At 42.2% G+C, this 12,428-nt stretch overlaps 2 protein-coding genes and 1 pseudogene across 6 annotated transcripts in view; all 3 read left to right on the top strand.

Annotated features, from left to right (window-relative positions):
* The window catches only part of LOC311129145 (carbohydrate sulfotransferase 11-like), a 67,412-nt gene that overhangs the window by 42,693 nt on the left and 12,291 nt on the right, over positions 1–12,428 (top strand). The gene's annotated exons all lie outside the window — the stretch shown is intronic.
* Positions 96–3,266, top strand: LOC311129144 (E3 ubiquitin-protein ligase TRIM39-like; annotated as a pseudogene). Its single transcript, XR_014615319.1, has 2 exons — positions 96–247; positions 502–3,266. The product of XR_014615319.1 is annotated as an E3 ubiquitin-protein ligase TRIM39-like (transcript).
* On the top strand, positions 6,344–12,183 carry LOC311129139 (E3 ubiquitin-protein ligase TRIM39-like). Of its 3 annotated transcripts, XM_084161433.1 has the most exons (3): positions 6,344–6,513; positions 6,768–8,221; positions 10,413–12,183. In XM_084161433.1, exons 2-3 carry the CDS (start codon positions 6,770–6,772, stop codon positions 10,680–10,682), a joined length of 1,722 nt encoding a protein of 573 aa, XP_084017559.1. In that variant the 5' UTR covers positions 6,344–6,513; positions 6,768–6,769; the 3' UTR covers positions 10,683–12,183. The 3 variants fall into 3 exon arrangements, with proteins under 3 accessions (XP_084017559.1, XP_084017560.1, XP_084017558.1); XM_084161434.1 differs by lacking the exon at positions 10,413–12,183 and having other exon boundaries at positions 6,347–6,513; positions 6,768–9,697; XM_084161432.1 differs by lacking the exon at positions 6,344–6,513 and having other exon boundaries at positions 6,669–8,221.

Raw genomic sequence — 12,428 nt, 5'->3', positions numbered from 1 at the left:
ATGTAAAGGGTTAACTGTTCCAGGAAGAGAAGCACACAGCAGTATCTGGTGGGGAGGAGAAGTATTAACATCACTTTGCTGAAGTGAAACTAAAGTAGAGAGACCTACAGTATATTGTGTACGGGACCAAACTCTACAGCACTGAAATCCCTATTAAATAGCTATACATTCAGAATATACACTGATTCTCCTACCCTTTGACACCACAAACAGAAAGGACAGAGATATCATCCACAAAAACATACAGGTGAGTAGAAAGATTGATAAGTTAAGTTGAAGATAAGCTCTACTGTGTATTTCCTTATTTATTTATCCAGATTCTACGGTATGTTACACTTTTCATTCTATGGTTATCTGACTTTTATCTATATTGTATCATCATGTATCAAGATTCGTTAATATCATCAGATAAGACAATGTTGACAACTCTAAAGCTGAATTTATCAAGAGCTGGCTGATTCCAAGAAATGCTTTATGGTTTCACCTCTGGTCTCTGTCTAGATATGGCTACCTCCAGCAGTCTTCTGTCTGAAGAGCAGTTCCTGTGCTCCATCTCTCTGGATGTGTTCACTGAGCCAGTCTCTATTCCATGTGGACACAACTTCTGCAAGGCCTGTATCAGTGGATACTGGGATAGCAATGTGTAAAAAAAAACATTAGATAAGAGACCAGATCTGTTTGTCAATACTTTCATTTCTGAGATGGTTGCTCAGTTCAGGCAGACAGTTGAAGTGAAAGCTACCAGCAGCCCAGAACAATGTCCTGCTCAACCCCTAGACATCCCCTGTGACTTCTGCACTGGGACGAAGCTCAAGGCCCTGAAGTCCTGTCTGGTGTGTCAGACCTCTTACTGTGAGACTCACCTGGAGCCTCATCAGAGAGTTGCAGCCTTAAAGAGACACAAGCTGATCAACCCTGTGGAAAACCTGGAAGACAGGATGTGTAAGAAGCATGACAGACTCCTGGAGCTGTTCTGTAGGAGGGACCAGATGTGTGTGTGTCAGTTCTGCACTGAGACAGACCACATGACTCATGACACTGTCCCTCTAAAGGAAGAGTATGGAGAGAGGAAGGCTCAGTAGATCTCAGCAAGAAAGATGCAGAAAGAGAGATATCAGACAGTGTGCAGGTCTTCACTGCTCTGGTGCGCTCCATTGAGAGAAGCCAGGCTGAGCTCATTGAGGTGATTGAGGAGAAGCAGAAAGCAGCAGAGAGGCAGGCTGAAGGGCTCATTAAAGAGCTGGAGCAGGAAATCACTGAGCTAAAGAGGAGAAGCACTGAGCTGGAGCAGCTCTCACTCAGTGAGGACCACCTCCACCTCCTACAGAGCTTTCCATCCCTGGGCACCCCTCCACCCACCAAGGACTGGTCTAGGATCAGTGTTCACAGTGATCTGTGTGTGGGGACTGTGAGGAGAGCTGTGTCTCAAGTGGAGGAGACCATTATGAGTGAAGTTATGAAGTTGTGTGATGCTGAGCTGAAGAGGAATCAGCAGTATGCAGTGGATGTTGCTCTGGATCCTGATACAGCACATCCCTACCTCATCCTGTCTGAGGATAGAAAACAAGTGGAACATGGAGACAAACCACAGGATCTCCCTGACAACCCAAAGAGGTTTATTACATGTCCCTGTGTATTAGGACATGAGGGCTTCTCTGCAGGGAGATGTTACTATAAGGTGACAGTTAAGGGGAAGACTACGTGGGATTTAGGAGTGGCCAGAGAGTCCATCAACAGGAAGGGGAAGATCAAACTGAACCCTAAAAATGGATACTGGACTCTGTGGCTGAGGAATGGAAATGAGTACAAGGCTAACTCTAGCCCCACTGTCACCCTCTCCCTGAGAGAGAAGCCCCAGAAGATGGGGGTGTTTGTGGATTATGAGGAGGGTCAGGTCTCCTTTTATGATGTGGAGGCCAGGTCTCATATCTACTCTTTCACTGGCTGCACCTTCACTGAGAAACTCTATCCATACTTTTTCCCTGGCAGTAATGATGGTGGTAAAAACTCTGTCCCTCTGATCATCTCTCCTGCCAATCACACAGAATGACTTTTAACCTGAAAATCTACTAAAATGTGTACATTTAATCTGTTGTCCTACATCAGAGAGAATATTTCACTGTAATATTATTACTGACGTGGTTGTTTGCTGTCATCAGCCTCATGTCAGTCTGTTAGACATGATGAGTATCCTACAGAATGCAGCAGCATTGTAAGATATGAACATATCTCTCCAGGCTCATAACAAGGTATGATTCATATCTGGGAGTTACATTTCTGAGGAAGTTCTGATCATGAGATAATATAAGCAATATGTTTGTTTTTTAGCTCATGAATTGTTTGCAGTGTATATCTCTGTTGATCCACCTATAATGAACTGGGATGGGCATAGAGTAAAATTCATGATATTTAGAAAATAAAATCCAGTTGAATATTGACCTCTTACGTAATATTTCTACTAGGGATGCTGTCCCAGATGTTTACAATAGTGATGGATATGACATCAGTTTGGAATAGTGGAGATATACTGAGGTGTCTGAGGTTGATGTCATATGGAAATTGTATTTTTATTTTGTGGTTTTGCTGTCTCATCACTAGGGCTGTGGCAGTCACGAAATTTCGTCAGCCGGTGATTGTCAAGCAAATAACTGTCGGTCTCATGGTAACTGACCGTTAATTAACATAAACACATTTAGCATCTCCTGGCTTCCACACATAGCCTACAAGCCACTGATGCTGACCTTTGGAACATCTACATTTGAAAAAGTCTAATAAATCCATATAATATAGCCTACACCTTCACAATAAATCCATTATTTATTTTAGACAGGTCTAAGGAAGCATGATATGAAGACAATGTAGTCTATTTCAGAAGAACAGAATAGCATACTCTGAGTTATCATTATGTTAGGTCCTGATCTGGCTATGCCAAATGGCTGTGGGCTACACTAGTTCATTTAGCAGACAAGATTTGCTTAGAATTTCGTGGCATTATTTTATATTATTTTATAGTATGAAGAATACAATTGAACAAAGCTGAATAACGATTTAAGGGGCTGCGCACATGCGGCTACTCTGTGTTGAGCGGTTAACAAAGAAATAAGTACTCCTATATTCTTAATTTAGAGTTATTAATGTAACTTTAGTTGTTCTACAAATGTTGGGCTATATGTTTTGATTTTTAATACATTGTAAGGCTGCATGATGCAACTCTAATGATGATTTGAAAAATGTTGCTTGAAAGGCATGAGCTCTGCTTTGTTTTTTTGCGCAGGCTGTACACACTTCGTCAGTCTCTCATTCACAATTTGAGAAGCTCTTGATAATGCTTCGAATTTCCTGGTGGCATCCCCTTTGTGTGGCCATAATGCACCCTAAATAAATCGATGCATTTTGCAGCCATTCTCACTTAATTCTGCCCGCTCCGAAGCACCTCTCATCTCACTCACACTTCTCACAGGCTACAAGTGAAGACAGACACATCGGGGACGCAACTGAGCGCGTCCTTATCCAATTCCAAGGTGCATATTGAAGATATTGGAAGAACTATCCACATTTAGTTTTCGTCAGCCAACAAGATAAGTAGGCCTAACGAACAGCAAAAGCTTTAGCCTATGTCAGTCTACTATCCCCATAGTACAAAAGTTGACCTATTCTGTGCGAGAAATAAAATATTCCAAACATAGTCTGGGACAGTTGTGGGATGCGATAGATCCTAAATTAATACAACCACTAGCATCAAAAACACTTTTTCACACAATGAGGCTGACGCAACAGATCAGAAAGTTTAGCTTAAAATGTTGATAAACTATTAGGCTATTCCTTCACAATATAAGCGCAGCAATGCGCACATGGCAGTAGGCTTTAAGCACGAATGTTCAATTTTAGCGGGAAAACACCAGTATCAAAAGTGACCACAAATGCGATTATGCATGTAATGCTTTTATTATAAAGATGCATTTTTATGGTCAAAATTATCTTCCCCAAACTTGAAACTCACGCGCTGCTTATGTATGCCAGTTAGGCTCTACACCCCCTTGTAAAGTGGATTCATGTGCTTAATTTTAAGAAGTTATTTGGCCCCTATTCATGATACAAACCTTATTAAAACAAATAGGCCTATGGGCTAGGCTACATGAGGTGTGCGACTTTGATTCGTAAAAGTCGCAAGAAAAAGGCATTGTTTCTTATGCTGGGCATCATTCACAAGTGATAGGCTAATATTGTCACCCATTAGACTTTTCTTGATTTAATCTTGTCTTTACATATACTAAATAATTATGTGTGACATTTGTTTTGATTTAGAATGGACCATTATCATGCACCTGTATCGAAACAGGGGCAGTGGGAAAAAATACTTAAATAGCGAATGGATGACGCTTTTCCCCGTGGTTTATTTTCATGCCAGCCAGGTAGGCTATACTCCTGTTGTAAATATAAGCAATGTGCTTAATATTAGGAAAGTTGAAAAATAAATATAGAAAGCTGATCCTCCTCTTTTCAGTAGAGGCCATCACTCAGTTTTCTCGCGCAATGGCATAGCCTATTTAAATGTTGTGCAACATGAGCTCATGGGCTCTCATGAAGTGTTTGATTAGATTTTTTATTACATTTGCATTGATGTCAGAGTGATTAGAGGGACAATAGAGTGCTGAGTACCAGGCAGTTAGCAAGTTTGATAGGCTACTAATGACCAGCAGCAGCATCAGAGCTTGACTAAATGGTCACGTGGAATTTGACTGCCTTCATAACTCGTGACCACCGGTGTGTCGGTAATACGGTCACCGCAACAGCCCTACTCATTTTACATTTTAGTCATTTAGCAGATGCTCTTATCCAGAGTGACTTACAGTTAGTGCATACATTTTTTCATACTGGTCCCGTACACAATATACTGTACTGTAGAATAATAACAATAATAATAAACATCATACAAAATACAAAAATAAAATCAATCCAAAAAAGCCCCACTCCTTCAGTGATAATCCAGGGGCCTGTGTGGACGGAACATTCATCGACATGATTCCTTGAAATGCCTCCGCTGTAAAATCCCTGAGTCCCAAAAGACTTTTAGCCGCACTCACAACAATGCCTATTTTCTCAGCTTTCTTCTTTGTTTGCGCTGTGCAGTTTATAACCAATGCAATAAATGATACAAAGTCCACCTTTTTAACATGCTACATGTCAGGATCCTTTTGGCGAGTAACATTTACTGATGTCTCTAATCCAACTACCATGGTTTCTTCAACATTACTCCCTTCTTCCACTCTTCTCACCGCCTCTGGATAGGAGACCTCAGTCTCCTTCACCCTAACAGGGCACTTCATGAATTTGGGTGCATGCTCGCCACCACAATTGCAACATTTCACATCATCTGGCATACAATATTCCTCCCCGTCTACATACACTTGACACAAGTCCAAATACTTTACATTTATCACAATGCAAGGGTTTGGGCACGAAGGCTCTTACAGGTTATCTCACATAACTCAAATATACATACAAAGGGAGACACTCTTCTTCAAAGAACAAAATAATCCACCATACGGGTCAGTCGGCGTGCACCAACCACTGGGCTTCCTCACTCCATCCACCATACGGGTCAGTCGGCATGCACCAACCACTTCATCCACCATACGGGTCAGTCGGCGTGCACCAACCACTCCATCCACCATACGGGTCAGTCAGCGAGCACCAACCACTGCCTCTACATCCTTTGCTCTCACTTCTAGCGCCACTCCAGAGATAACACCCTTGATAGGCACCCTGCTTCACAGATCCACACACAACACATTCCAATTCGATATATTTTTCAGGTGCAAAGCACACACCTTCTGCTCCTCGGACACACAAAACCCCCAAATAAACCCTTTTCTTTTTATTTTCACTTCAAACAGATCTCCCAGGTATCTCGATCAAATAATTTGTATTAAATAAAAAGGGAATAAAATGGGTAAAAGATAAGAGAACAGTCAGAACTAGGCCTCATTACCACAATTATCAAATATCATTTTTCACTCTTTACAAATAGTCACCTGTTATGGCACCTTGTCTGTCTGCCTGTCTGCACATTGATTGTGAATAGAGTAAGATAGTTGATAAATGTAAAGTATTTGGACTTGTGTCAAGTGTATGTAGACGGGGAGGAATATCGTATGCCAGTTGATGTGAAATGTTGCAATTGTGGTGGCGAGCATGCACCCGAATTCATGAATACTGTTTTAATCAGTATGACAATTAAAAATGATCTGTTCCAAAGTTCAGCCATGTAAAGGGTTAACTGTTCCAGGAAGAGAAGCACACAGCAGTATCTGGTGGGGAGGAGCATTATTAACGTCACTTTGCTGAAGTGAAACTAAAGTAGAGAGACCTACAGTATATTGTGTATGGGACCAAACTCTACAGCACTGACATCCCTATTAAATACCTATACATTCAGACTATACACTGATTCTCCTACCCTTTGACACCACAAACAGAAAGGACAGCGATATCATCCACAAAAACATACAGGTGAGTAGAAAGATTGATAAGTTAAGTTGAAGATAAGCTCTACTGTGTATTTCCTTATTTATTTATCCAGATTCTACGGTATGTTACACTTTTCATTCTATGGTTATAGGTATTTTATCTATGTTGTAACATCATGTATCAAGATGTGTTAATATAATCACATAAGACAATGTTGACAACTCTAAAGCTGAATCTATCAGGAGCTGACTGATTCCAAGAAATGCTTTATGGTTTCACCTCTGGTCTCTGTCTAGATATGGCTACCTCCAGCAGTCTTCTGTCTGAAGAGCAGTTCCTGTGCTCTATCTGTCTGGATGTGTTCACTGAGCCAGTCTCTATTCCATGTGGACACAACTTCTGCAAGGCCTGTATCAGTGGATACTGGGATACCAGTGACCTGTTCCAGTGTCCAATGTGTAAAAAAACATTAGATAAGAGACCAGATCTGTTTGTCAATACTTTCATTTCTGAGATGGTTGCTCAGTTCAGGCAGACAGTTGAAGTGAAAGCTACCAGCAGCCCAGAACAATGTCCTGCTCAACCCCTAGACATCCCCTGTGACTTCTGCACTGGGACGAAGCTCAAGGCCCTGAAGTCCTGTCTGGTGTGTCAGACCTCTTACTGTGAGACTCACCTGGAGCCTCATCAGAGAGTTGCAGCCTTAAAGAGACACAAGCTGATCAACCCTGTGGAGAACCTGGAAGACAGGATGTGTAAGAAGCATGACAGACCTCTAGAGCTGTTCTGTAGGAGTGACCAGACTTGTGTTTGTGTCTTGTGCTTGAAAGCAGACCACATGACTCATGACACTGTCCCTCTAGAGGAAGGGTATGGAGAGAAGAGGGCTAAACTGGGGAAGACTGAGGCAGAAGTTCAGCAGATGATCCAGGAGAGACTGCAGAAGGTGAAGGAGATCAAAGACTCAGTAGATCTCAGCAAGAAAGATGCAGAAAGAGAGATATCAGACAGTGTGCAGGTCTTCACTGATCTGGTGCGCTCCATTGAGAGAAGCCAGGCTGAGCTCATTGAGGTGATTGAGGAGAAGCAGAAAGCAGCAGAGAGGCAGGCTGAAGGGCTCATTAAAGAGCTGGAGCAGGAAATCACTGAGCTAAAGAGGAGAAGCACTGAGCTGGAGCAGCTCTCACACATTGAGGACCATCTCCACCTTCTCCAGAGCTTCCCATCCCTCTGCACCCCTCCACACATCAAGGACTGGTCTAAGATCAGTGTTCAACGTGATCTGTGTATGGGGCCAGTGAGGAGAGCTGTTTCTCAGCTGGAGGAGACACTGAATAAAGAGATGGAGAAGCTGCCTGAAGTCAAACTGAAGAGGATTCAGCAGTATGCAGTGGATGTGACTCTGGACCCTGATACAGCACATCCCTGCCTCATCCTGTCTGAGGATAGAAAACAAGTGAATCATGGAGACAAACCACAGAATCTCCCTGACAACCCAAAGAGGTTTGATCGTGGTGGGAATGTCCTTGGAAATGAGGGCTTCTCTGCAGGGAGATTTTACTATGAGGTAACAGTTAAGGGGAAGACTAAATGGGATTTAGGAGTGGCCAGAGAGTCCATCAACAGGAAGGGGAATATCACACTGAGACCTGAGGATGGATACTGGACTTTGTGGCTGAGGAATGGAAATGAGTACAAGGCTCTCACCAGCACTGGTGTCCAACTCTCCCTGAGAAGGAAGCTCCAGAAGGTGGGGGTATTTGTGGATTATGAGGAGGGTCAGGTCTCTTTTTATGATGTGGAGGCCAGTTCTCATATCTACTCTTTCACTGGCTGCACCTTCACAGAGAAACTCTATGCATTCTTCTGTCCCTCTAATAATGATGGTGGTAAAAACTCTGCTCCTCTGATCATCTCTCCTGTCAATCACACTGACTGATTTTTAATCCGAAAATCTAACTGGCCAGTAAAATTAATACATTTAGAATAGTCATAATCTGTTGTCATAGATCACAAAGAATATTTTAGACGCACAAATATCATAGAAACATATTCTATTCTTATTTATTTATGTGACTCCAAAATGACACAATACATTATTTACCATTAATTTCTATTGGGCACAAAATAATCTGAAACGCAACCAAAATAAACAGTAAATGCATCCAACAAATGTGTGAGTCACAATCTTGATGTAGTCATTGCGTGCTATGGATATGGGACAAAATAGTTAACTTTTTACTACTTTAATACACATATACAGTTGAAGTCGGAAGTTTACATACACTTAGGTTGGAGTCATTAAAACAAGTTTTTCAACCACTCCACAAATTTCTTGTTAACAAACTATAGTTTTGGCAAGTAATTTTTCCAACAATTGTTTACAGACAGATTATTTCACTTATAATTCACTGTATCACAATTCCAGTGGGTCAGAGGTTTACATACACTAAGTTGACTGTGCCTTTAAACAGCTTGGAAAATTCCAGAAAATTATGTCATGGCTTTAGAAGCTTCTGATAGGCTAATTGACATCATTTGAGTCAATTGGAGGTGTACCTGTGGATGTATTTCAAGGCCTACCTTCAAACTCAGTGCCTCTTTGCAAGACCTCAGAAAAAAAATGGTAGACCTCCACAAGTCTGGTTCATCCTTGGGAGCAATTTCCAAACGCCTGAAGGTACCACGTTCATCTGTATAAACAATAGTACGCAAGTATAAACACAATGGGACCACGCAGCCGTCATACCGCTCAGGAAGGAGACGCGTTCTGTCTCCTAGAGATGAACGTTCTTTGGTGCGAAAAGTGCAAATCAATCCCAGAACAACAGCAAAGGACCTTGTGAAGATGCTGGAGGAAACAGGTACAAAAGTATATACAGTAAAACGAGTCCTATATCGACATAACCTGAAAGGCCGCTCAGCAAGGAAGAAGCCACTGCTCCAAAACCGCCATAAAAAGCCAGACTACGGTTTGCAACTGCACATGGGGACAAAGATCGTACTTTTTGGAGTAATGTCCTCTGGTCTGATGAAACAAAAATAGAACTGTTTGGCCATAATGACCATCGTTATGTTTGGAGGAAAAAGGGGGTTGCTTGCAAGCCGAAGAACACCATCCCAACCGTGAAGCACGGGGGTGGCAGCATCATGCTGTGGGGGTGCTTTGCTGCAAGAGGGACTGGTGCACTTCACAAAATAGATGGCATCATGAGGAAGGAAAATTATGTGGATATATTGAAGCAACATCTCAAGACATCAGTCAGGAAGTTAAAGCTTGGTCGCAAATGGGTCTTCCAAATAGACAATGACCACAAGCATACTTCCAAAGTTGTGGCAAAATGGCTTAAGGACAACAAAGTCAAGGTATTGGAGTGGCCATCACAAAGCCCTGACCTCAATCCTATAGAAAATATGCGGGCAGAACTAAAAAAGCGTGTGCGAGCAAGGAGGCCTACAAACCTGACTCAGTTATACCAGCTCTGTCAGGAGGAATGGGACAAAATTCACCCAACTTATTGTGGGAAGCTTGTGGAAGGCTACCTGAAACATTTGACCGAAGTTAAACAATTTAAAGGCAATGCTACCAAATACTAATTGAGTGTATGTAAACTTCTGACCCACTGGGAATGTGATGAAAGAAATAAAAGCTGAAATAAATCATTCTGTCCACTATTATTCTGACATTTCACATTCTTAAAATAAAGTGGTGATCCTAACTGACCTAAGACAGGGAATTTGTACTAGGAATAAATGTCAGGAATTGTGAAAAACTGAGTTTAAATGTATTTGGCTAAGGTGTATGTAAACTTCCGACTTCAGCTGTAAGTGGTCCCTTACAATGGGGGGACTATGTATAGAAAGTGTTGTAAATCTTTTATATAATAATTGTTTTATTTAATCCCTGTTTTCTCCCCAATTTCGTGATATCCAATTGGTAGCTTGGACTCGTACGGACTCGGGAGAGGCGAAGGTCAAGAGCCATGCATCCTCTGAAACACAACCTTGCCAAGCCACACTGCTTCTTGACACACTGCTCGCTTAACTCAGCCCGTTACAAGGAGTCGCTAGAGTGTGATGGGACAAGGACATCCCGGCTGGCCAAACCCTCCCCTAACCCGGACGAACGCTGGGCAAATTGTGCACCACCTCATGGGTCTCCCGGTCAAGGCCGGCTGCGACACAGCCTGGGATCGAACCCGGGTCTGTAGTGACACCTCTAGCACTGTGATGCAGTGCCTTAGACTACTGCGCCACTCGGAGGCTAGTGTTGTCATTTTTAAATGGTGAAACCGATATGTACACAAATAGCGTCAAATAAAAGCTGAGAATCTATACTTTAACCTCATAGTAATTGTTTAATTTCAAATCCAAACTTTTGGAGTATAGAGCCAAAAGAAGAAGGAAATCACTTGGGGGTGCAAATGAAACCACCCGTGGGCCAAATTCGGCCACTTGGGGGACCCTGATGTAGCGGATCTAGTTTCAGGCGTTTATTTTACGCCTGCTACGTTAGGTTAGTGTGTGTGTCTGTGTGCGCAAGTATGTAAGTCACACACTATTGGCCCCGCTCTGCTGGTCCGTGGTTCTTGGCTGCGTCTTGCATGAGGCCCCATGTTAATTTAAAAAGACGCTGGATCCCATTCTCTCCCTATGTTCCTGCCAGGAGCACCTCTGCGTTACACAGCGTGCGAGGGATTATTCCTTCCTGGGAATCCTGCAAATGAATCTTAATCACAGTGGAAACAGGCTAGTGGAGGGACAGATCCAGAGATGGGAATTCAGGAAGTTGCTCTGATTGGGTTGTGGTGGTGTCATTCAGTGAAACAGAGGTTCTGTTGTCTTGCCTTAAATAGCTATTGTATTTCATCACAACTGTGTGTTGTGTGTGTCTGTTTTCTGTATGTAAGCCTGTGTATTGGCGGTAACAGCAGCACTGGTCTGAGCACCCAGACCTCTACTAGTCTATTAGTCTGTGTGGTGGACATTGTTTTAAGCCCAAATGGACTACAGAGATTGACAGTAAATGCAATGAGAGAGAGTGTGTGTGTCAGCCAGCCAAGCAGTTACCCTGTCAGCTGCGGTGCTTCTATTCTAGGGCATGGGCACAAAATGGCTGCCGTTACTCACAGGATGTAAATGACATCTGCCTTGAGACTGGAGGACCAGCGGGGTCCAATGGACCGGGGGGAGATGCAGACTGCATTCAGTGACACACACACACTCTTGAGATGCAGGTCTGTGGTTGTAGACAGTGGTGCGGGAGCAGTTTTTTGTAAATGACGTCATCATTTCCTCAAAGTTTGTACCGACAGATGTAGCCAATTGATTAGCCTGTCATTATAGAATATGCATAAAATGCATCCTCCAATTGCAACGTCTGCCTATGCGCACTCATATTTCCTCAAGAAAATGTTCAATTTTTAATACCCTCAAACATCAAATTAGGAATAGGCTACCCAAAGTCAAAATAGGCCACCACCATTGTCAATCGCGAATTATAATTCTTCACGTTTTACCGGTGAAACGTCCAAACTGCATCTCCATGCCAATCATTTGATTGATCTCAATCAGTTTCATGGGAATATGCATTTAGATGTTCTTGAATTACTGTTTAATGAGTGAATTAGAACAGATGGTGTTAACAAACTATTAGCCTTTCTTGCATTTTGTTTCAATAAAGCATATATCCTGCCTAGTGGTGACCTCTGAGTTTTGGCGCATGACATTGTCTTTTTTGACTATTCAGCTTCAGCTTACCATCCTAAAATCTCATTAGAAATTAGGTGTTTTTGGTGTAACAGTAACGTTATAGGCTTACTATGCTATGATAGTATTGTATTCGTTTTTGTTATATAAAATGCGAATTAATCATTGTGATCTTGCGAGACATTCATTCAGCTTTGATTTAACTTTGATCACCATTGTGAGAAGTGATCATCTTATATTTATTATAA

This window comes from Coregonus lavaretus (genome assembly GCF_964263955.1).
Source record: "Coregonus lavaretus genome assembly, chromosome: 5".
Taxonomy (NCBI): Eukaryota; Metazoa; Chordata; class Actinopteri; order Salmoniformes; family Salmonidae; genus Coregonus; species Coregonus lavaretus.
The sequence above is the reverse complement of the archived record's forward strand: the minus strand, read 5'-3'. Positions and strand labels throughout refer to the sequence as shown.